This window comes from Globicephala melas, chromosome 16 (assembly GCF_963455315.2).
Source record: "Globicephala melas chromosome 16, mGloMel1.2, whole genome shotgun sequence".
Taxonomy (NCBI): Eukaryota; Metazoa; Chordata; class Mammalia; order Artiodactyla; family Delphinidae; genus Globicephala; species Globicephala melas.
In genome coordinates, this window is record NC_083329.1 from 15,465,318 (window position 1) to 15,489,573 (window position 24,256).

The 24,256-nt window shown below is 41.4% G+C and overlaps 1 protein-coding gene across 8 annotated transcripts in view; it reads left to right on the forward strand.

The window, feature by feature from the left end:
• ABLIM1 (actin binding LIM protein 1) overlaps positions 1-24,256 on the forward strand; it is a 319,098-nt gene that overhangs the window by 161,921 nt on the left and 132,921 nt on the right. For all 8 annotated transcript variants that reach the window (XM_060286292.2, XM_060286291.1, XM_060286294.2 and 5 more), the window contains one exon: positions 2,037-2,171. In XM_060286292.2, the coding sequence (XP_060142275.1) occupies positions 2,037-2,171 (135 nt within the window). Of the gene's footprint in view, positions 1-2,036; positions 2,172-24,256 lie in introns of those variants that run through there.

Below are 24,256 nucleotides of genomic sequence, written 5' to 3' on the forward strand. Positions count from 1 at the left end.
GGGGAACAGTATTCCCCAAGTCACTGAGGGAGGGGTGGTGAGGATGAAATAAAATGACTTATATGTGAGCACCTAGCACCGTGCCTGGCACTTAGCAGACAGATGCTCCGTAAATGTTACTTTCCTCCATTCTTATAGGAAGCAGGAGGTTGAAACAAACAAACGAAAAACCTTACATAAAGCAGATATTGTTAAGGGAGACTTTTTTTTTAATGCCCAGGTGAATAGATTTTTGGCCTTGTTACACATCATTTTAAAAGTCAGTGGTTGTTTAGAGATCTTGGAAGGAAGCCCCTTCTTAATTCCTTTAGATAGTACTGACTTCTGTTGTGAATACGGGTTTCCAAGAGAGATCCCAGCAGGCAGATAAGGAAATGCAGGGGTATCACGATGTTCATACCTTTGCCGAACACTTTGGGGTCCAGTGCAGGGATTTCAGGTCAGGAGTTTAACCCGAAACTACACCTGCTCCTGGTCTAAATCTCACAAGGAGAACCTTGTTTCTGAGAATTTAACTAGTAATGGATTAATTGGACTGTCTTATTCAAACTCTTTCCAGGCGAAATGAGAACATTACAGTGGTCTGAGGGAAACAATGCACTATTATACTCGTGGTATACAGAGAGCTCCTTGCTGTGAGGTGCTTTCTAAATTCAATTTCAGCAACACCTGCCCACACCCCCCTCCCCCGGTCCAACCTGGTTTTACCGTTTGAAAAAAGAAATCATCTTTGTTCTTTGTGTTGGTTGATTAATTTTAGGTTCACTGTTCTTATCCCATATCACGCTCATGTAGGTACTTATGTAATACATTTCTGTATATCACACGGTTCCTCCTTCTGAGGACCCAAATCAGAAAAGGAATTTAATAGCACCGAACGCCTCGCTGCATTCTCTGGCTGGACAAACGGCAGGTTCAGTGAAGATCCTTGGGTAGCGTCAAGCAGGTGTCCCCTTGCTGCCTCTACTCTCCTGGTTCTTTGTAAGAGGAGCCTGTAATCCTATTCCTGGGGCACGGCCGTCACAATAACTTCTGTTCTCTGAAGGCCACACTCTGGAAACTGGGAGAATAATCCCTGTAAGCCCCATCATATGATTTTAGAGCCTGGAAAGATCTTCGAAATCCGCTGATCCAATTCCCTTTGTTTTACAGGAGAGGAAACTGAGGTTCAGAGAAATCCACGTAGTTACTAATTTATTTATTTTTTATTATTATTTTTTTTTTGCGGTACGCTGGCCTCACTGTTGCGGCCTCTCCTGTTGTGGAGCACAGGCTCCGGACGCGCAGGCTCAGCGGCCATGGCTCACGGGCCCAGCCGCTCCGCGGCATGTGGGATCTTCCCAGACCGGGGCACGAACCTGTGTCCCCTGCATCGGCAGGCGGACTCTCAACCACTCAGGAACTGTGCACACAATAGGAGGCTCGTAATAGACATCCAACGGGTTGAGTTGCCAAATGAGGATCAGGCATGACTCTGGAGACGAGGAACTAGCCAGTGCCTGCTAACTAAGAAGGAAATAAATGCTAACTGAGCCCCTTTGGTGCACGAGTGTTCTGCTGTGTTCAGAGGAGCTGGGGAAAGAAGGAGAAGTAAAAACGGGGAGAAACACAAAAATACGAACTTTAATAAACGGTCCTCATTGTCAAGGATTACAGCCTGCAGTGAACTCCTGGCTGGAAGGCACTTTCTAAATCAAGATAGGGACGTACCGTACACTATTGAACCAAATAAGATCATATACTTAATGACCCAATTACCTAGTCCTGGAGAAGTCTGGGAGGAAGAGACAAGACTTCTGGCTGCCAGAGGAGCAAGCCCAGTGTTTTCCCCACCGGACTGTTAAAGCCACAGCTCTCTTATTGATCTGTGTGTCCCCGTAATTATGACATGGGGGCAGAGGCTCCACCAGTGCTTATTGAATCAATATGTGGCTCACTTGATACTGAAATTCTGGGTATATTTATGCGTGCCCACAATGACTGCTTTCGTAGCAATGCTTTCTACTCACGTGCATCTTTTTTTGTTTTTCTTTCAGTGGCCCACCCTCAGGACCCTCACCACCCGTCAGAGAAACCTGTCATTCACTGCCATAAATGTGGGGAGCCGTGCAAGGGTGAAGTGCTTCGGGTCCAGACCAAACATTTCCACATCAGATGTTTCACCTGCAAAGGTATGGACCCTCCAGCTTCCTGGCTGTGTGCCGTGTCCTTGCCTTGGAGGCTGCCCCATCCCCTTAACTCCACACCAGTTCACCAGATGGTAAATGAATGTGCTCCCAGACCCTGGAATTGCTCACCTTCTCTAATTTGGGAATGGATTAAACTTAAGGGGGAGACTGAGCTCCCCCCACACCCAAGACCAGCAGTACACTGTCTTTGGGTGTTCACTGAGGTGCCTGATCCTAGGAGAGGAGCCTAATTGTGGAAGAGCAATGAAAATGGAGTTTTGTGTTTTGTTTTCTTTTGTTTTTCTTTTTGGCTGTGCCACGCGGCATATGGGGTCGTAGTTCCCCAACCAGGGATCAAACCCGTGACCCCTGCTATGGAAGCATGGAGTCTTAACCACTGGACTGCCAGAGAAGTCCCAAGTTTATATTTCTTTCTAAAAATATTAAAAAAAAACTTTTTATTTTGTTGAAGTATAGTTGATTTACAATGTTGTGTTAGTTTCTAGTGTACAGCAAAGTGATTCAGTTATACATATATGTACGTATTCTTTTTCATATTCTTTTCCATTCTGGTTTGTCACAGGCTATTGAATGTGGTTCCCTGTGCTATACTGTAGGACCTTGCTGTTTATCTGTACTTTATATTTCTTTTTCCCTGAGATGAGGGACTCCTACTTCAAAGTAACCATGTCCCAAAGCCATTTTTTAAAGGAGGACTGGAAAACTTTAAGATTGGGGTGCTAGGACACTGGCTTCTGTGCGTGCTTGTGTGTGTGTGTGTGTGTGTGTGTGTGTGTGTTGAGAAGTGAGAATTAAGCAAGAACGCTTGGAAGGCCTCCAAGCAGGAAAACACTTCCCATTTAAGAAGTGACCCATCTGTGGTTGATTTCTGTTAACAAGCCCCCCTTCTGGGGATGCAGCTCTTGGCATCTACGTATGAAATGTGCTGTCCTGTTATCCTGGAGCCAGGGCGTGGCCAAGTGGCCAAGGAAGAAGCGAGTAGTTTCTGTGTGTTTCTGTGAGAAATATGTTACTTGAGCTAAGGGCGTGTCTGGATAGCTCAGGCTGGGGTTCAGTGATGTTGGAAGAGGCGGAAGAGGGGCAAGGCTATGAGCCTGCTCTGCAGCTTTCCTCTGGGCTCTGCACGTGGTACCCACTCTCATTCCTGGAAACTGTGTTTCATTTTGAGCCCCTTAGGCTACAAAGGGTCAGCATTGCCATCTTAACCAGCTGTCCCCGGGGTCTCTCAAGTAAGCTCCAGGCTGCCTAGAGACCCTCAAATACATGATCAAAGGCGGCGGGCAAAAGCTTTTCTGGAGTCCACAGCTGTTTCTTTTACTGAGTGTAACCTTTTCAGGAAAAAGAGCACTGGCGTATAGCTCGGGTAAAAAGGTGGAGGGGAAGGAAGGGCGTGAGTTTGGCTCCCATTGAGCGTGACAGAGATGACAAAGGCTATAATGCGCATCATATAGAGAGAGAGTCTTTGATCCTCCTGGAAATCCCTATGAGCAAGTACGATAAATCCCCAGTTTTCAAATGACCCAAGTTGGTTATCAGGAAGCATCAGGTCACACCCAGGGTACTGACTGTGTCCGCACTCTGTGTGCCTTAAGTCCTGCCATTGCCACTAAAGCAGCTCTATGGTCTCAGGCAAGTGACCTCTCTGTGGCTCTGTGTCCTTATCTGTAAAAGAAAGAGACTAGACCACGTGATATTTAAATCACCCCAGGTCTGAAGTTTGCCAATTCTATATACACATAACCATATCTCTACATAATACAGAACCCAGAGGTACTGAATTAGAGCCTTTTAGGTAGCATGTCAGAAAAAAATATAACTTCTGCTTACATCCAGATTGGCTAACTTGGGGTCAGGCATTATATTTTGTTTTATTTTGTGCTCATAGATTTCCTGAGACATGGCTTAAGGAGTAGGTTTGATATGAAATAAACAGAAAAAAGTAAACAAGGGCAGCCCTGTATGTAGTTTATATTTCTAGTTGAAAGTACAAAGTGTTAGTCTCCGGGTGGTCACTGTTCAACACATCAAGATATTAGAAGACACATTCGTTTATCCCCCGGGAGGTAGAAGTTTCCATGCTTTTCTTCTAGTTTAAATCGAAGGACTGAATGTAAGTTATTTATGTTGGAAAGTTGTACCATATATACTTTGTTTCATGCTATCAATATGTTCCTGAAAAGTTGAATTTTTTTATAAATTACATCATATTTTGAGAACACGTCATTCATAGGAATTATTTTTAGTTTAAACAAAATTTTACTAAAAAAATTGTCATCGGTTCTTGTAAATTTGTATTTTCCCATACTTTATCTGTCAAGTCTGCTGTCTTATGTCTCCAACTTACTGGGATCATCCCTTTTTTTACTATCCAAAGAAAGTGTTTAAGCTCCCCATGTCTTATACTCTAGCAAGTTTATGGCTTTTCCCCAAGATTCTAGAGTAGCGTTGTCTAGTAGAAACATGATGCAAGCCACATACATGATTCTGAATTTTCTAATAGCTATATTAAAAAGGTATAACGGGATAGGTGCAGTTAACTTTCATAATATATTTTTTATTTGTCCTTACAGACCCCAAATAGTATCATTTCAACAAGTAATTAAAATAAAAATTATTGAGATATTTGACATTCTTTTTTTTTCATACTAGCTTACAGTGCATCTCAATTTGGACTAGTCAGTCACATTTCAACCATTCGATAGCCACAGGTAGTTAGTAGCTATAGTATTGGACAACACAGTTCTAGAGATTCCTCGAGGTTTACATTCTTGTGGTCCCCTTTTGCTCTAAATTCTTGCCACTCCCAACTTCTTGGTCTCCCCTTTATGAGTGCTGTGCCTTTCGCATGGCTTCACCCCATACTGGACACCATTTCTCTTCCTCCTTTTCCCAAAGCAGCTGTTTTCAGCAGAGTTTACTGAATGTCTGGGATAATGGAGGGAGTTATAGCACAGAATATACAACTGCCTAGTATTCTCAGGCTTTCTCTTTCCTTCCATCCTTCCTTCTTCCCTCCCTCCCTCCCTCCCTCCCTCCGTTCTTTCTTTCTTTCCTTCCTTCCTTCTTTCTATTAACTGGAAAAGTCTATTAATAGACTTTAATTTTTAGAGCAATTTTACATTTACAGAAAAATTGAGCAGACAGTACAGATGAGGGCCATTTCTCATACTTATTCAGAACCTCATCTGCTACCATCTTGGTAGGGCTTCCTCTCTCTACAAAGGCCCTTCTCCCCTCCATCCCAGGGACCCCAACTTCCTTCTCCCTCATTGTCAGATCAGGAGTCTAAATTACCTTAGGGTCTCTACGTTTTATAAGCTCATTAGGAGGGTTTCCCAGAGGAAACAAAAATCCCCTTGAAGAATGCTGTCTTCGTCCTAACCTAAGTGGCCCAGACTGCAGCTAAGTCTTAAAACAACCGTTTTGTTTTCTTTCTGTTACATATAAAGCAGAGGTGTCATTTTTACACAAATAACAAGTGTTGGCGAGGATGTGGAGAAAAGGGAACCCTCATGCACTGTTGGTGGGAATGTAAATTGGTGTAGCCACTATGGAGAACAGTATGGAGGTTCCTCAGAAAATAAAATATAGAACTACCATATGATTAAACTATTCCATTTCTGGGTATTTATCCAAAAAAAATGAAGACACTAATTCAAAATGATATATGCACCCCTATGTTCATTGCAGTGTTATTTACAATAACCAAGATATGGAAGCAACCTAAGTGCCCATCAATAGATGACTGGATAAAGAAGATGTGATATACAATGGATATTACCCAGTCACAGAAAAAGAATAAAATCTTGCCATCTGCAAAAGAATAGATGAATGGATCCAGAGGGTATTATGCTAAGTGAAATAAGTCAGACAGCAACAAATACTGTATGATTTCACTTATATGTGTAATCTAAAAAACAGAACAAATGAATAACCATAACAAAGCAGAAACAAGAGTCATAGATATAGAGAACAAACAGGTGGATGCCAGAGGGGAGGAGGAAGGTGTGGGAGAGAAATAGGTGAGGGAGATTAAGAGGCGCAAACTTCCAGCTGCAAAATAAATGAACCACTGGTGTGAAATGTACAGCATGGGGACTACAGTCAATATTTATGTGATACCTTTGTGTGGTGGCAGATTGTAACCAGGCTTGTCGTGGTGATCATTTTGAAATGTATAGAAATGTTAAATCACTGTGTTGTGTACCAGGAACTAACATAGTGTTGCAGGTCAATTATACTTCAAAAACAAACTCACAGAGAAACAGATCAGAACTGCGGTCCCCAGAGGCGGAGGTGGGAATTGGATGAAGGTGGTCAAAAGGTACAAACTCCCAGTTATATGATAAATAAGTACCAGAGATGTAATGTACGAAGTGATAAATATAATCAACACTGTTGTATGTTACATGTGAAAGTTAAGAGAGTAAAGCTTAAGTTTTCTTCACAAGGAAAAAGAAATCTTTTTTTCTATTTCTTTAATTCTGCATCTGTATGAGATGATGGATGTTCACTAAACTTACTGAGGTCATAATTTCATGGTGTATGTGAGTCAAATCGTTATGCTGTGCATCTTCAACTTATACAGAGCTGTATGTCAGTTATGTCTCAATAAAACTGGAAGGAAAAACAAAATAGAGATGTCATGTTCCGATTGTGAGCTAATGTCCCAGGATGGAGGATTTTGGGTGGAGGGCATTTGCTAAAACAAGCCTGGGCTTTTGGTCAAGACCTGGCTGAGTGCGGGAGGAGGAACATTCAGGTTCTGACCACGAGGTGAGTCAGGATCTCTGGGTGATTCTCTCTCCTCCCTCCTACCAGCTCTCCTTCATACATATACCATGGTGCCAAAGCCTCGTAGTTCTTGAGTGGGACCTGAGGGGGCTTTCCGCAATTAGAAAGAAAACCCTAAGATGCAAATACCCGTGGAAATAAAAAGCAGAGATGAACTCTTACTAAGAATGGATTTTGAAGGAGGAGGGACAAAGAGCACACTGAACGTCTTACATGAGAGCTAGACAAGTACGAAGGTGGGACAGGGTTGCAGTGGAGGAATTAGACTTCATAACACAAACTTAAACCCATAAGCAGTCCACGACTTCATAGGTTTAGCTGGAACAGGGTCAGGGTTGGTGAGCACGAATTTTGTTGGTGAACCTATATCACTTCCTGAAACGTCTGATATCTTGGGATCTGATGGTCCAAGAGTTATGTATCCAATTAGTACATGTTAATGGAACACATACTCCATGCAAGATATTATGCTAAATGCTGAGAAAAGAAAGAGCACAGCCTGTTTGTGTGCTGACACACATACGTGTTTGTGTGTCAGAGAACTCATGGGGTATTTGAAGAGGTATCTACATAAGCAACATGTATTATATTGAGTAATAAGTGCTGTGATGGAGAGAAATATAGCATGTGGACTGGGGGCAGGGAGATAGATGCAGAAGGGGGATAGAATGGTAGTCAGGTGGAAATAATGCAAGGTGGCACCAGGTGTGATAGGGACTCAGGGACAGATTTAAAAGACATTTAAAGTTAAGGTTGCTAGGATTTTATGACTGATGGAATATGAGGAATGAAGAAGGATCCAGGTTTCCAGTTGGACTGCCTGGGTGGACAGATGGTTGCCACCAACTAAGGATATACAACAGCACTGGATAGGCTAGTGCGGGGAGAGAGTTCAGTTTGGGATACATTGTGGCTGAGCCCACATGGTCCATACAGAGTCTCATAGGCTTAGCACTCGAGAGGTACTGGTCTGTGTTGGGAAGAAGGATTCGAAAGTGTTTGGCATCCAGGTAATGGCTGAAGCTCTGTAATTGTGTGTGGAATTCCCCTGGGAAAGGGCAAAAGGCAGGAACTGAATAATAACGATGCCAGCGTCTCAAGGAAGTAGAACCTAATTTCCATTTGTAACCTTGGAAAATGTGCCCATCTGGTAATGAGATGGGGAAAGTGATTTAATTAATGGATGGATTCTATAATTAAAAGAAAAGGAGATCCCCAAAGCTTCTGTTATTCTCTATAATAACCCAATGGAAATAAAATATGGCTGCAGGCTTCTGGATGGAGCTATTCTATATCTTAAGTACTCAGTGGCTTTGTTTTTCATGCTTGCCCATTAGCAGCAGCCATCCCACTAACTTAAAAGAGGTGTTTTTTTTTTAATGCTATCCAATCATTCTGATACTGTTCCAGTGATATGATCTTTTTTTTTTTTTTTTTTTTTTTTTTCCCTGTACGCGGGCCTCTCACTGCTATGGCCTCTCCCCTTGCGGAGCACAGGCTCCGAACGCGCAGGCTCAGCGGCCATGGCTCACGGGCCCAGCCACTCCGCGGCAATGTGCGATCTTCCCGGACCAGGGCGCGAACCCGTGTCCCCTGCATCGGTAGGCGGACTCTCAACCACTGAACCACCAGGGAAGCCCCAATGATCTTTTTTTTTTTTTTTTTTTTTTTTTTGCGGTACACGGGCCTCTCATGTTGTGGCCTCTCCCGTTGCGGGGCACAGGCTCCAGACGCGCAGGCTGAGCAGCCATGGCTCACGGGCCCAGCCGCTCCGCGGCATGTGGGATCTTCCGGGGCCGGGGCGCGAACCCATGTCCCCTGCATCGGCAGGCGGACTCTCAACCACTGTGCCACCAGGGAAGCCCCAATGATCATTTTTTAATGTAGCACCTTGTCTGCATCATGATTGTAATACATGCTCTATAAGAGAATAAGAAACCTGTTTAAATAGTATAAATTTAATATTTAATAATTACATATTTAATATTTGATTAAATTTAAGTTAATTATACACACAGTTCATCATATACATTGTTGATACATTATATTGTTCATTATAATTATTGTTGTCTATCTTGAGCATTTTTTTTCAGGATAATGCCCTAGATCCAGTTTTCTTCCAGAAAGTTCTAGAGCATTTAGAAACGATCAGGGACCAGAGGATTGAGAAGGGCTATCTAGCTAAATGTTCTGTTTTCAGTGAGCCTTTCCTGGACTATACTGTATAAGATTTCAGCTGCTCCCTATACCATATCTCTTTCTAATGTATCTTTTTTCCTTAACATTTATCATTATTTAGTATATTTTATTCATGTATCTTTACCTCCTACTAAAGAGTAAGCTCCCCTCGAGGGCAGAGATTTTTGTCTGTTTTTTTTTTTTTTTTTTTGCGGTACGCGGGCCTCTCACTGCCGTGGCCTCTCCATTTGCGGAGCGCAGGCTCCCGATGCGCAGGCTCAGCGGCCACGGCTCACGGGCCCAGCCGCTCCACGGCACATGGGATCCTCCCGGACAGGGGCACGAACCCGTGTCCCCTGAATCGGCAGGCGGACCCCCAACCACTGTGCCACCAGGGAAGCCCTTTTGCCTGTTTTGTTTACTACTGTGTACCTGGTACCTAAAACAATGCCCGATGTATTAGGTGCCCAATAAGGGGAAAGCTGACTGAATGACCAGTAACCGTGTATTTCTTTGTCACTTGAATATTTGTAAGTGTTTCTAATGGCATAGCTAGTCAACAAGATTTATTGAGTGCTTACTATGATATATGCCCTCAAATGCTTACTAGACAGCAACATTATCTTTTGAAAAGAACGAGTGTAAGTAAAGCTATCTGTCATCGATTACAGAGCTACACGTCTGCCTGGCAGATGGAACAGATAAGAGAACTTGTGCTGAAGGCTACTGTCAGGCAGCGCTTGGGTGAGATGTTGCTGCTGTTTAGTTCTTTATGCTGGTTTAGACCCTTAGCTTTCATTTAACCCACTGGATGTAACCCACTGCATGTGGGTTATTTTCTGACTCAAGTGGACATTGATATAGCTCTAGTAAAATGGAAGCAATTTCTTATATTCCCTAAGTGCTGAGCTCGGGCTTTTAATACCTATTTAGAGAATCTGACTCATTTGGAAATTGATTAAATGGAAGAATTAATCCGGATGCAAGAAAAATAAGTCTGATGCAAATGTGCTCCCTTCGCACAGCAAATCAGAAACCACTTTCATGCCATCTTTTGTTGATAAAAGAATAATCCTGTGTATCTTATCTTTTGAATTTTGCACCATATTAAAGTGTTACCTAGTCAAATAAGTATAATTTAGGTTATAAGGTTTTGAATTCCAAACTGAAATAGGATAAAGGCTCAGAACTTCTCCAGAATACGCTGCTCAACAATTTTGACTCTTGCTGGGAGTTAATTATCCATGGGTCTCTTGTGAGCATAGGCGCCGGTAGCTTGTTGTTCTGAATTATCTTTCCAAGGATGTTTGTATAGTGAACATTCTTGGAAGATAGAGATAGTGTTTCCCTCTGGAGTAGGGGATGGATTTGTTTGCTGTCTAGTATAATAAAGATAATGTCTGCCTCTAGAAGATTTGCTTGCAGCTTATTATGAAAGATTGGGGCTTCCTAAGCTCGGGGTTCCTCAGTGACACAAAACCCCTGCACGAGCAGCATCCTGGTGACCTGCTTCTCTTGCCTCTGAGGGATTTGGGGGGTCATGGGGAATGGGTAACAAATATGAAGCTCATGTTACTCGCCCTGAGTCATAAAGTCTTTCGCTTCTTTTTTTTTGCGGTACACGGGCCTCTCACTGTTGAGGCCTCTCCCGTTGTGGAGCACAGGCTCCAGACGTGTAGGCTCAGCGGCCATGGCTCACAGGCCCAGCCGCTCCACGGCATGTGGGATCCTCCCGGACCGGGGCGCGAACCCGTGTCCCCTGCATCGGCAGGCGGACTCTCAACCACTGCGCCACCAGGGAAGTCCTATCTTCTTTAAAAAAAAAAAAAAGTCTTTTGCTTCTGACCCAGGAGTGTCATGTCTTCTGCCAGCATCCGTGAAATCAGGGCAGGCTAACTTGTTAGCTTGCAGGTAAAAATCTCAGGTTCTTTATAGTTCCTGAGAGCTCTGTTTTGTGTCCATGGAAGCTTACTTTTTGAGAAAGGGAACGCTGAAGTTCACCCAGCTTGATCAAAGAAGAACACATTTTCTAAGAAGATGATTTGTACAACAAAGGTTATGGGAGTGTTTATATCATAGAGGAGGGAGGAAAATGGAAATGTTCCTCAAGCATTTTTAAAGCAAGCACTGAACTCATCCTGTTGCTGTTTCTTTTCACGTCCTGACCCTGAACCCTTGGAGTACCCCGTGGTCAGACCTCATCTCTATGTCCACTTTCTAGTGAGCTCATCTAGTCTCATGGTTTACAAGTACCATCTGTACCCTGACAAATACCAACTCGATTACTCTACCCTGCAATCCAGCCTGGTATCTTCAAAGGCCTTCTCAGCATCTCCGGTAGGCCTCTCAAACCTAATTCCTGGTTACTGGCACCATCCCTACCCCCTAACCTTCTTCTCCAGTCTTTTAATTTCAGCAGTTGTCAAGACCTTCCTCCCAGTTGCTCAGGCTAGAAACGTTGGAGTCATTTTCACTCCTCTTTTTCTTTCACATGAAGCAAGTATTCCACCAAAAATCCCTTTGGCCCTATCTTCATAGTATATACAAAAATCTGACTGTTCCCACTATCCCAAAGATAATGATCCTACTCCAAGCTGCCATCATGTTTTGCCTGGATTAATAATGGTATTGGGTCTCCCTGCATCTGCCGTTGCCCCCCTTCCCCAGATTACTCGTAATGCAGTAGCCAAGGGGATCCTTAAAAATAAAGCCAGATGCTGTCACCTTTCCAAAGCATTCCCGCATCTTTCAGAATGAAAGCCAAAGACCTTAATTTGACCTTCAGGGCCCCTCCTCACTGTTAGTCGTCATGTCCCAGCACTTTCTGGCTCCCTCTGCCAAGCTACACTGACCTGTTTGATTGCTCTTAAACAAACCAAGCTTTGAAGAGCCTCAGGACCTTTGCACTTACAGTTCCTTTTGCTTGACAAACTGTTTATCCAGATATGTGCCTGGCGCCCTCCGTCACTTCCTTTGGGTCCCTTCTCAAATGACATTTATCAATGAGATCATCTTTGACACCAACTGATATGGATACACGTGTATATGTGTATCTGCGTGTGTTTACATATATATGTATTTATATACGATTTAAGTTATGTGTGTTTTGTTGGTTGCCTGTCTCCCCCTGCTAGAATGTAGGCACCAACGGGTTTGTACAGCAGTCCTTAGGAAAAAACCTAGCTTACATTAGGCACTCAATAATAATGGCTGAATGAATGAAAGAAATGTTTATCATTGATTGATACTAATTATAGATTATTATTTCCAAATTATTAAATCCAGGTCACCCAGGCTTGATTTCAATCAATGTCTTCTTAAGTGTGGGAAGGAGAAAATTATTTTTGTAGTTCCCAGATACAACATTTCTCACACAGGGAAAAAATATTCTCTCTTCAATATTTTTTTCAACCCTTCTAATTTCATGAAGCAGAAGATCTTTATAACAAAGAGAGAATAGCTGTCAGGCACAGGGCCTTAATCAGGCAATGATATCAAAGCTCAAACTGAATCACATTATTTAATTATTTATTTCTACAGATACTTTATATAGAGGGCAAGTGGCCCTGGAAGTTTTGATTTACAGTAATGGTATACATTTGCCTTTTAAAATAATTGTACTTCATAAAAATGAGATTTATTTGTCTCTATCCTGCCTAAGGAGAGTGCAGGCCTGACTGAGAGCAGAGACCGAGGCCAGGGCCAGCTGAAGGCTTGGGTGGGACTCAGAATACCAAAGCAGGCTCTTCAGCTGCCTTTTTCAGAATGCACTTCCATGATTACAGACCATGTAATGAACAACAAAGCCGTGTGGCTGACAGGGTCTTGGTGCTCCAGCCGGGTGTCAGGCCTGAGCCTCTGAGGTGGGAGAGCTGAGTTCAGGACATTGGTCCACCAGAGACCTCCCAGCCCCACATAATATCAACTGGTGAGAGCTCTCCCAGAGACCTCTGTCTCAATGCTAAGACGCAACTCCATTCAACAAGAGCAAGCTCCGCTGCTGAACACCCCATGCCAGGCAACTACCAAGACAAGAACACAACCGTACCAATTAGCAGAGAGGCTACCTAAAATCATAACAAGTTCACAGACACCCCAAAACACACCACTGGACGCAGTCCTGCCCACCAGAAAGACAAGATCCAGCCTCATCCACCAGAACACAGCCACCAGTCCCCTCCACCAGGAAGCCTACACAACCCACTGAACCAACCTTACCCACTGGAGGCAGACACCAAAAACAGCAGGAACTACGAACCTGCAGCCTGCAAAAAAGAGACCCCAAACACAGTAAGTTAAGCAATATGAGAAGACAGAGAAATACGCAGCAGATGAAGGAGCAAGGTAAAAACCCACCAGATCAAACAAATGAAGAGGAAATAGGCAGTCTACCTGAAAAAGAATTCAGAGTAATGATAGTAAAGATGATTCAAAATCTTGGAAACAGAATGGAGAAAATACAAGAAACGTTTAACAAGGACCTAGAGGAACTAGAGAGCAAACACACTGTGATGAACAGCACAATAAATGAAATTTAAAATTCTCTAGAAGGAATCAATAGCAGAATAACTGAGGCAGAAGAATGGATAAGTGACCTGGAAGATAAAATAGTGGAAATAACTCCCACAGAGCAGAATAAAGAAAAAAGAATGAAAAGAATTGAGGACAGTCTCAGAGATCTCTGAGACAACATTAAACACACCAGCATTCGAATTATAGGGGTCTCAGAAGAAGAGAAAAAGAAAGGGACTGAGAAAATATTTGAAGAGATTTTAGTTGAAAACTTCCCTAATATGGGAAAGGAAATAGTCAATCAGGTCCAGGAAGTGCAGAAAGTCCCATACAGGATAAATCCAAGGAGAAACATGCCAAGACGCATATTAATCAAATTATCAAAAATTAAATACAAAGGAAAAATATTAAAAGCAGCAAGGGAAAAGCAACAAATAACATACAAGGGAATCCCCATAAGGTTAACAGCTGATCTTTCAGCAGAAACTCTGCAAACCAGAAGGCTGTGGCAGGACATATTTAAAGTGATGAAAGGGAAAAACCTACAACCAAGATTACTCTATCCAGCAAGGATCTCATTCAGATTTGACAGAGAAATTAAAACCTTAACAGACAAGCAAAAGCTAAGGGAATTCAGCACCACCAGACCAGCTTTACAACAAATGCTAAAGGAACTTCTCTAGGCAGGAAACACAAGACAAGGAATAGACCTACAATAACAAACCCAAAACAATTAAGAGAATGGTAATAGGAACATACATATCGGTAATTACCGTAAATGTAAATGGATTAAATGCTTCAACCAAAAGACATAGACTGGCTGAACGGATACAAAAATGAGACCTGTATATATGCTGTCTACAAGAGACCTACTTCAGACCTAGGGACACAAACAGACTAAAAGTGAGGGGATGGAAAAAGATATTCCATGCAAATGGAAATCAAAAGAAAGCTGGAGTAGCAATTCTCATATCAGACAAAATAAACTTTAAAATAAAGACTATTACAGGAGACAAAGAAGGACACTACATAATGATCAAGGGATCAATCCAAGAAGAAGATATAACAATGGTAAATAGTTATGCACCCAACATGGGAGCACCTCTCTACATAAGGCAAATGCCAACAACCATAAAAGGAGAAGTCGAAAGTAACACAATCATAGTAGGGGACTTTAACACCCCACTTTCACCAATGGACAGATCATCCAAAATGAAAATAAATAAGGAAACACAAGCTTTAAATGATACATTAAACAAGATGGACTTAATTGATATTTATAGGACATTCCATCCAAAAACAACAGAATACACTTTCTTCTCAAGTGCTCATAGAACATGCTCCAGGATAGATCATATCTTGGGTCACAAATCAAGCCTTGGTAAATTTAAGAAAATTGAAGTCATATCAGGTATCTTTTCTGACCACAATGCTATGAGACTAGATATCAATTACAGGAAACAGATTGTAAAAAATACAAACACATGGAGGCTAAACAATATACTACTAAATAACCAAGAGATCACTGAAGAAATCAAAGAGGAAATCAAAAAATACCTGGAAACAAATGAAAATGAAAACACCATGACCTAAAACCTATCGGATGCAGCAAAAGCATTTCTAAGAGGGAAGTTTATAGCAATACAATCCTACCTCAAGAAACAAGAAACATCTCAAATAAACAACCTAACCTTACACCTAAAGCAAGTAGAGAAAGAAAAACAAAAAAACCCCAAAGTTAGCAGAAGGAAAGAAATCATAAAGATCAGATCAGAAATAAATGAAAAAGAAATGAAGGAAATGATAGCAAAGATCAATAAAACTAAAAGATGGTTCTTTGAGAAGGTAAACAAAAGTGATAAACCAGTAGCCAGACCAATCACGAAAAAAAGGGAAAAGACTCAAATCAATAGAATTAGAAATGAAGAAGGAGAAGTAACAACTGACAGTGCAGAAATACAAAGGATCATGAGAGATTACTACAAGCAACTATATGCCAATAAAATGGACAACTTGGAAGAAACAGACAAATACTTAGAAAAGCACAACCTTCCAACACTGAACCAGGAAGAAATAGAAAATGTTAACAGACCAATCACAAGCACTGAAATTGAAACTGTGATTAAAAACCTTTTAACAAACAAAAGCCCAGGACCAGATGGCTTCACAGGCGAATTCTATCAAACAATTAGAGAAGAGCTAACACCTGTCCTTCTCAAACTCTTCCAAAATATAGCAGAGGGAGGAACACTCCCAAACTCATTCTACAAGGCCACCATCACCCTGATACCAAAACCAGACAAAGGTGTCACAAAAAAAAGAAAACTACAGGCCAATATCACTGATGAATATAGATGCAAAAATCCTCAACAAAATACTAGCAAACAGAATCCAGCAGCACATTAAAAGGATCATATACCATGATCAAGTGGGATTTATCCCAGGAATGCAAGGATTCTTCAATATACAGAAATCAATCAATGTGATACACCATATTAACAAATGGAAGGAGAAAAACCTTATGATCATCTCAATAGTTGCAGAAAAACTTTCAAAACAATTCAACACCAATTTATGATAAAAACCCTCCAGAAGGTAGGCATAGAGGGAACTTACCTCAACATAATAAAGGCCATATATGAAAAACCCACAACCAACATCGTTCTCAATGGTGAAAAACTGAAACCATTTCCACTAAGATCAGGAACAAGACAGGGTTGCCCACTATCACCACCATTATTCAACATAGTTTTGGAAGTTTTGGCCACAACAATCAGAGAAGAAAAAGAAATAAAAGGAATCCAAATCGGAAAAGAAGTAAAACTGTCACTGTTTGCAGATGACATGATACTACATAGAGAATCCTAAAGATGCTACCAGAAACTACTAGGACTAATCAATGAATTTGGTAAAGTGGCAGGATACAAAATTAATACACAGAATTCTCTTGCATTCCTATATACTAATGATGAAAAATCTGAAAGAGAAATTAAGGAAAAACTCCCATTTACCATTGCAACAAAAAGAATAAAATATGTAGGAATAAAACTACCTAAGGAGACAAAAGACCTAGAAAACTATAAGACACTGATGAAAGAAATTAAAGATGATATAAACAGATGGAGAGATATACCATGTCCTTGGATTGGAAGAATCAACATTGTGAAAATGACTATGCTACTCAAAGCAATCTACAGATTCAATGCAATCCCTATCAAACTACCAATGGCATTTTTCACAGAACTAGAACACAAAATTTCACAATTTGTATGGAAACACAAAAGACCCCGAATAACCAAAGCAATCTTGAGAAAGAAAAATGGAGCTGGAGGAACCAGGCTACCTGACTTCCGACTATACTACAAAGCTACAGTAATCAAGACAATATGGTACTGGCACAAAAACAGAAATATAGATCAATGGAACAGGATAGAAAGCCCAGAGATAAATCCACACACATATGGTCACCTTATCTTTGACAAAGGAGGCAAGAATATACAATGGAGAAAAGACAGCCTCTTCAATAAGTGGTGCTGGGAAAACTCGACAGGTACATGTAAAAGTATGAAATTAGAACACTCCCTAATACCATACACAAAAATAAACTCAAAATGGATTAAAGACCTAAATGTAAGACCAGACACTATCAAACTCTTAGAGGAAAACATAGGCAGAACACGTGACATAAATCACAGCAAGATCCTTTGTGACCCACCTCCTACAGAAATGGAAATAAAAACAAAAATAAACAAATGGGACCTAATGAAACTTCAAAGCTTTTGCACAGCAAAGGAAACCATAAACGATGAAATAACAACCCTCAGAATGGGAGAAAATATTTTCAAATGAAGCAACTGACAAAGGATTCATCTCCAAAATATATAAGCAGCCCATGCAGCTCAATATGAAAAAAACAAACAATCCAATCCAAAAATGGGCAGAAGACCTAAATAGACATTTCTCCAAAGAAGATATACTGATTGCCAACAAACACATGAAAGGATGCTCAACATCACTAATCATTAGAGAAATGCAAATCAAAACTACAACAAGGGGGCTTCCCTGGTGGCGCAGTGGTTGAGAGTCCGCCTGCCAATGCAGGGGACACGGGTTCGTGCCCCGGTCTGCAAAGATCCCACATGCCGCGGAGCGGCTGGGCCCGTGAGCCATGGCTGCTGAGCCTGCGCGTCCGGAGCCTGTGCTCCGCAACGGGAGAGGCCACAACAATGAGGGGCCCGCGTACCGCAAAAAAAAAAAAAAAAACTACACCAAGGTATCATCTCACACTGGTCAGAATGACCATCATCAAAAAATCTAGAAACAGTAAATGCTGGAGAGGGTGTGGAGAAAAGGGAATCCTCCTGCACTGTTGGTGGGAATGTAAATTGATACAACCACTATGGAGAACAGTACGGAGATTCCTTAAAAAACTAAAAATAGAAGTACCATATGGTGCAGCAACCCCACTATGAGCATATACCCTGAGAAAACCATAATTCAAAAAGAGTCATGTACCACAATGTTCATTGCAGCTCTATTTACAATAGCCAGGACATGGAAGCAACCTAAGTGTCCATCGACAGATGAATGGATAAAGGAGATGTGGCACATATATACAATGGAATGTTACTCAGCCATAAAAGGCAATGAAATTGAGTTATTTGTAGTGAGTTGGATGGACCTAGAGTCTGTTATATAGAGTGAAGTAAGTCAGAAAGAGAAGAACAAATACCGTATTCTAACACATATATATATGGAATCTAAAAAAAAGGTTCTGAAAAACCTAGGAGCAGGACAGGAATAAAAATACAGACATAGAGAATGGACTTGAGGACACGGGATGGGGAAGGGTAAGCTGGGACGAAGTTAGAGAGTGGCATGGACTTATGTAAAACAGATAGCTAGTAGGAAGCAGCTGCATAGCACACGGAGATCAGCTCGGTGCTTTGTGACCACCTAGAGGGCTGGGATAGGGAGGTTGGGAGGGAGACACAGGTGGGAGGGGATATGGGGATATATGTATACATGTAGCTGATTCACTTTGTTCTAAAGCAGAAACTAACACACCATTGTAAAGCAATTATACTCCAATAAAGATGTTTAAAAAAAGACTATAATATCAACTCGTTACATCTAATGAATAAAAATGTCTGCTTTACCTAAAAAAAAGTGAGCTGATTTTTTAAAAGGCATTTAGGAAACAAAAACTATGTCAAAAAATAGTGAAGGTGGTACGTGAGTGAAATTGGGAAAGTATGGGAAGCAGTGATTCTGTTAGTAGACTTGGATTTGCATCTGAAATGATGAGGCTGTTTTTAGTGTGGTCTTGGGACTCAAATGTTTTACCATATTATAATCATGACATCTACTGAAAAGAAGAAAAACTGCACTTATGTAAATGTAGTCCAACTTTTAAACTGCTATGGTGAGGTTTGCCTGCCGCTAATGAGATTGAATTAGTGAATTTTGATTGCAATTTGAAAAGTATCCTGTAAGAATTGACTCTACCATGGTCATTTCTTTCTTTCTTTTTCTTTCTTTCTTTCTTTCTTTCTTTCTTTCTTTATTTATTTATTTTTTAAAATAAATTTATTATTTTATTTATTTTTGGCTGTGTTGGGTCTTCGTCGCTGCGCGCAGGCTTTCTCTAGTTGCGGCAAGTTGGGACTAGTCTTCGCTGCGGTGCACGGGCCTCTCATTGCAGTGGCCTCTCTTGTTGTGGAGCATGGACTCTAGGCACACAGGCCTCAGTAGTTGTGGCACATGGGCTCAGTAGTTGTGGCTCGCGGGCTCTGGAACACAGACTCAGTAGTTGTGGTGCATGGGCTTAATTGCTCCACGGCATGTGCGATCCTCCTGGACCAGGGCTCAAACCCGTGTCCCCTGCATTGGCAGGCGGATTCTCAAGCACTGTGCCTCCAGGAAAGTCCCTCATTTCTTTTTCTTTGATTTAATCTGAGAAGGGATTTGATAGCCTCTAAAGTGGTATTATCTACTGAGTGACAGCTACAGGGCAAAAGTAGGATTTCTTTTGGAATTCTTCCTTGGTTGATAAGATCAACCAATTCCCAAATGAGGTAAGCACCCTAAAACCCTCTTATCCACATTAAACCCAAGAGGAGAGACTTGAGTCACCTTTCTCCATGATTGAAAGGCATTTGTGAGGTAACTTCAAGGGTCCTTCTGTGACTCAAACAAATTCCCCTTAGCCTTTTGCTCTAGGTCCCCCCAAGGTCCCATCATCTGCCTCCAGTGGGCTGTGCAGTGCCACTGAGTCAGTCCTACTTTCCCGCCAGGAAAGAGTGTTTACAGCGTACCTAAGAGCCCGTGATCACCTTTCTGCTGTGTCTCAAAACTTCTAAAACTCTGAGCTTCTCTTTATTCATTGAACATTTCATGAGAAGTGGGAGAACCTCAATAGATGTGATGTATCAGGAGATACGTATATGGTGTGAAATCTACCTGGAGAAGCTTAAACTTATAAAACCATTTAGTGCAGAGATGATAAAGTGTGATCCAAGAAGCACCTACCCCAGAGTAACCCTGATGCTGGTTAACGATTCAGATTCCTGGTCTCACCTCAGTCTCCCTGATCAGCATCTCAGTGGTCAGGGTCTAGCATTTCCAACCAGTTCACCAAATTTGAGGACCGCTGCTTTGTTGGACATGGGCTTTGAATTGGTAGTGGGATATTGGCATGGGGGAGAGTATATAAGTAGCCTGTTCAGAAACATCCAGATAAGGATTCCCTGGTCATGGCCCTTCATGGCCTATGAAATTCACAGGAATTGGGCTTTTCTTTAGAACAGCATCATTAAATATAGAATTCAGGAAATGTTCAGCTAAAAAGTAGATATGAAAATTTATGCTCTAGGGACTTCCCTGGCAGTCTAGTGGTAAAGAATCCGCCTTCCAATGCAGGGGACGAGGGTTCAATCCTTGGTGGGGAAACTAAGATCCCCCATACCTCAATGAAGATCCAACACAGCCAAATAAATAAATAAAATAAAATAAATATTTTTAAAAATTTATGCTCTAAACATACCGACTAGTAATATGGAGATGGAAAAAGTCACAGCATCAAGATATGTCCTATGAAATTCTGAATGGGGCAAAAGAAGCAAGGGTATAGAACTCCCTGATATATAATTTATCTGCACCCATAAGTTCAAAGCTGAAGACTGCAGTCAAATGACTATCAATGATGAAAACCATGGCTAACCTATAGGGTATACAATAAATTCTGAGGATAAACAGTAACATTTGTTTATCCAACAAATATGTATTTTTAAATTTATTTATTTTATTTATTTTATTTTTGGCTGTGTTGGGTCTTCGTTGCTGCGTGCAGGCTTTCTCTAGTTGTGGTGAGCGGAGGCTACTCTTTGTTGCAGTGTGCAGGCTTCTCATTGCAGTGGCTTCTCTTGTTGCAGAGCATAGGCTCTAGGCACGCAGGTTTCAGTAGTTGTGGCATGTGAGCTCAGTAGTTGTGGCTCACGGGCTCTAGAGTGCAGGCTTGGTTGTTATGGCACACAGGCTTAGTTGCTCTGCAGCATGTGGGATCTTGCCAGACCAGGGCTCCAACCCGTGTCCCCAGCATTGGCAGGTGGATTCTTAACCACTGCACCACCAGGGAAGTCCCTCAACACATATTTTTTTTTCAAGTGCCGAGGCACTCAAGAATAAGTCATACACAATCAGGTTATACATATAAGTTAGACATGACCTCTGCCTTCATAGTGGTATTCCATAGACTGAATGTTTGTGTTCCTCCCAAACTCATATGTTGAAATCCAGTCCCCAATGGTGTTAGGAAGTATGGCCTCTGGGAGGTGATTAGGTCATGAGGATGAGCCCTTATGAATGGGATTAGTGCCCTTATAAAAGAGACCCCAAAGAGCTTCCTCATCCCTTCTGCCACATGAGGACCTAATGAGAAGACTGCTCTCTGAACCAAGAAGTGGGCTCTCACCAGACACTGAATCAGCTGTCAACTTGATCTTGGACTTCACAGTCTCCAGAACTGTGAAAAATAAATTTCAATTGTTTATTAACCACCCAGTCTGTGGTATTTCGTTAGAGCAGCCTGAATGGACTAAGACAAGATATTAATCAGATATTGAAATAATCATAAAACTATGACTTAATAACTGTCATTGGTGCAATAAAGGGAAAATGAAAAGATCTGCCTGGGCAAAAATGTGAGCTTGTAACAAGAGGATCTCAGTGTGTTTGTGGTGGGGGGATGGGCAGGTGGTCAGGAAAGGCTTTCCTACCCCACTCCCACCTCTTCTGGAAGAGAAATTTGAGCTGCCGTGTGAAGGATGAAACTACAGTAGCCACTTAATTTTTCCTTGTAATAAAAGTCCACTAAATGGACTTCATTATTCCAAAGAGCAGATTTGCATTCTTTTCTTACTAAAAGTCACTTAATTTGTGGCATAAATCAATCTGGGAATATCGACACTTGATGGCCTTCAAATGTTTACCATGTAAAATGTTTATAGAGCATCTATCATCTGTCCATTCACCATCCTAGGCTATGGAGGTCTGAAACGTATTTATAACATGATGCCTACCCCTAAAGAGCATGTGATCTGGTGGCAAGTGGTGTGCTTACTAGAGGAACCATGGCTGGTAGCAGGACAGGTGCAGGTGAGTGGTCCAGAGCACAGGTGCAATGAGTCCCAAGACTGCAGAGACCACCTAGAGCTGAATGGTCCAGGGATGTTGCCAAGAAGGGGACAAGATATGATAAAACACGGATGCTCCAGAAAACATAATAACCTTCCCAGGACTGGAAAGGGGGAGCATGCTAGTTGTGGTCAGGGGTAGGGGCTGCTTTGTTCAAGGTGGTGGAGACAGGGGTGTGTCTGGAGTTGACGCTGGCCTTCATTTGGGGAAGCAAGCTTCCTCCCGGAAATGAATGGAGCCATAACCCTCCTACTGTCATTTGAAAGATGGCATTTTAAACATTAATTAGAGTCACTTTATTCCATTTCAAAAATGGAACTAGTGTTGTATGTTATTTATAGCCACATAGTTTTAAAAAGACTTCTGAACATTGGACGTCTGTGGAAATTTTTAAAAATCAGATCACATGAGCTCATCTCTCAAGATAGCATTGGCAGAAGTCTGCATACAGAATATGTCTTAATAGAGACTGTTGCCACTTCGCAATGAGAGTCTTAACTGTGTGTTAGAGGGTGTGGGAAATGCTACCTTTTGATGTTCATAGCCCATGAACATCAAAATTATTTTTAAAGTGTTTATCTGAAACTCTTAGAAAATCTGGGTTACAACTTCTACTTATGTCAATGATTGCAATATAATTTTCAAGAATTAGTCTTTAAAGACAGGGTTCTGTGAAAGGGCTTGGGAAAAGCATCCCATCTCCAATAGCACTTTCCATTTTTGCCATCTTCAGGTTTATAAGATGTTTACCAGACAAGGATCATTCCATGTAGAATATGTGTATTTATAAGTGCAAGGATTTCATGGAGTAAAGTGGATGAAAACCGAGGGGTGTGTGGGTTGAATACACAGATTAAGAGTTTTCTGTGTTTAGTTTTTTTTTTAAGTAAAATTATATTATCTAATTTATATGCTATAAGAACTAACTCTTCATGTTTATATCTCATTTCCAAAATGGTACTTTAGGTGCTGATAAAATGATAAATTTGATGCTTTTTTCATTGTAATGTAATCTCTGTGATTTGATCTAGCTGTATGGGTCAAGAAAGTAACATTATCACATTGTCCATACCGAAAAGTGTAAGTGCTCTTCTATCCTGAATGGAAAGCCCATTTATTCTGTCATAAATATTTTCTAACCATAGATATAGTATAGCCTCTTTCAAGAGCCTGTTCTCATTTGTAATCACCTCTATGGTTATAGCTATAAGCTTATCTAACCTAGATCTCTTGGTACATGTAAAGCAAATGTTTCCCCAGTTTGTCCTTTAGATGGAAAAGAGCTGATTATTGATTTCCTTAAAATAACCCACCATACACTTAAAGACCATAATTACCCTGACCTCTTTTTTTGGTCTAATCCCAATTCCATTTACCTTTTTTTTTTCCTTAGCTGTTCTCTCCCAGCCCTTTAATTACTCCTGTTGCTACTCTGTGATCCCATTCTCGTTTCTTTTCATGCACCTTAAATTATGGAGCACATAACCAGTCACAGTCTTATTCTCTGTAATCAGGACCTTCTTGGTATTGTGAGCACAAAGCAGAGCTGTAGTGTGACCCTACACATAGCACATGTGAATTGAAATGGTCTCTTGAGATGTTGAGTTACGGTCAATTTCAGTTGTGAAGGAAGTTCAGAGTCTTAAAAGACTCAAGAATTTGAGAGAGGGTGGAGTTACTACCTTGGCGCCACTATTTTGATGCCAATTTGGTACTTGCAGAAGCAAAGACAGGATTACTGGCTCTTTCTTTATGCTGTGCCAGGGCAACTTGGTTCTGCCCACACTGTCCTGGTTTAAAGCAATATGAAATAGGAGGAAAGGGACAATAAGTTTCCATCTCTCTAAGTATCATGGAAGATATAAAACAGCATAAGAAGTGGTATTTGC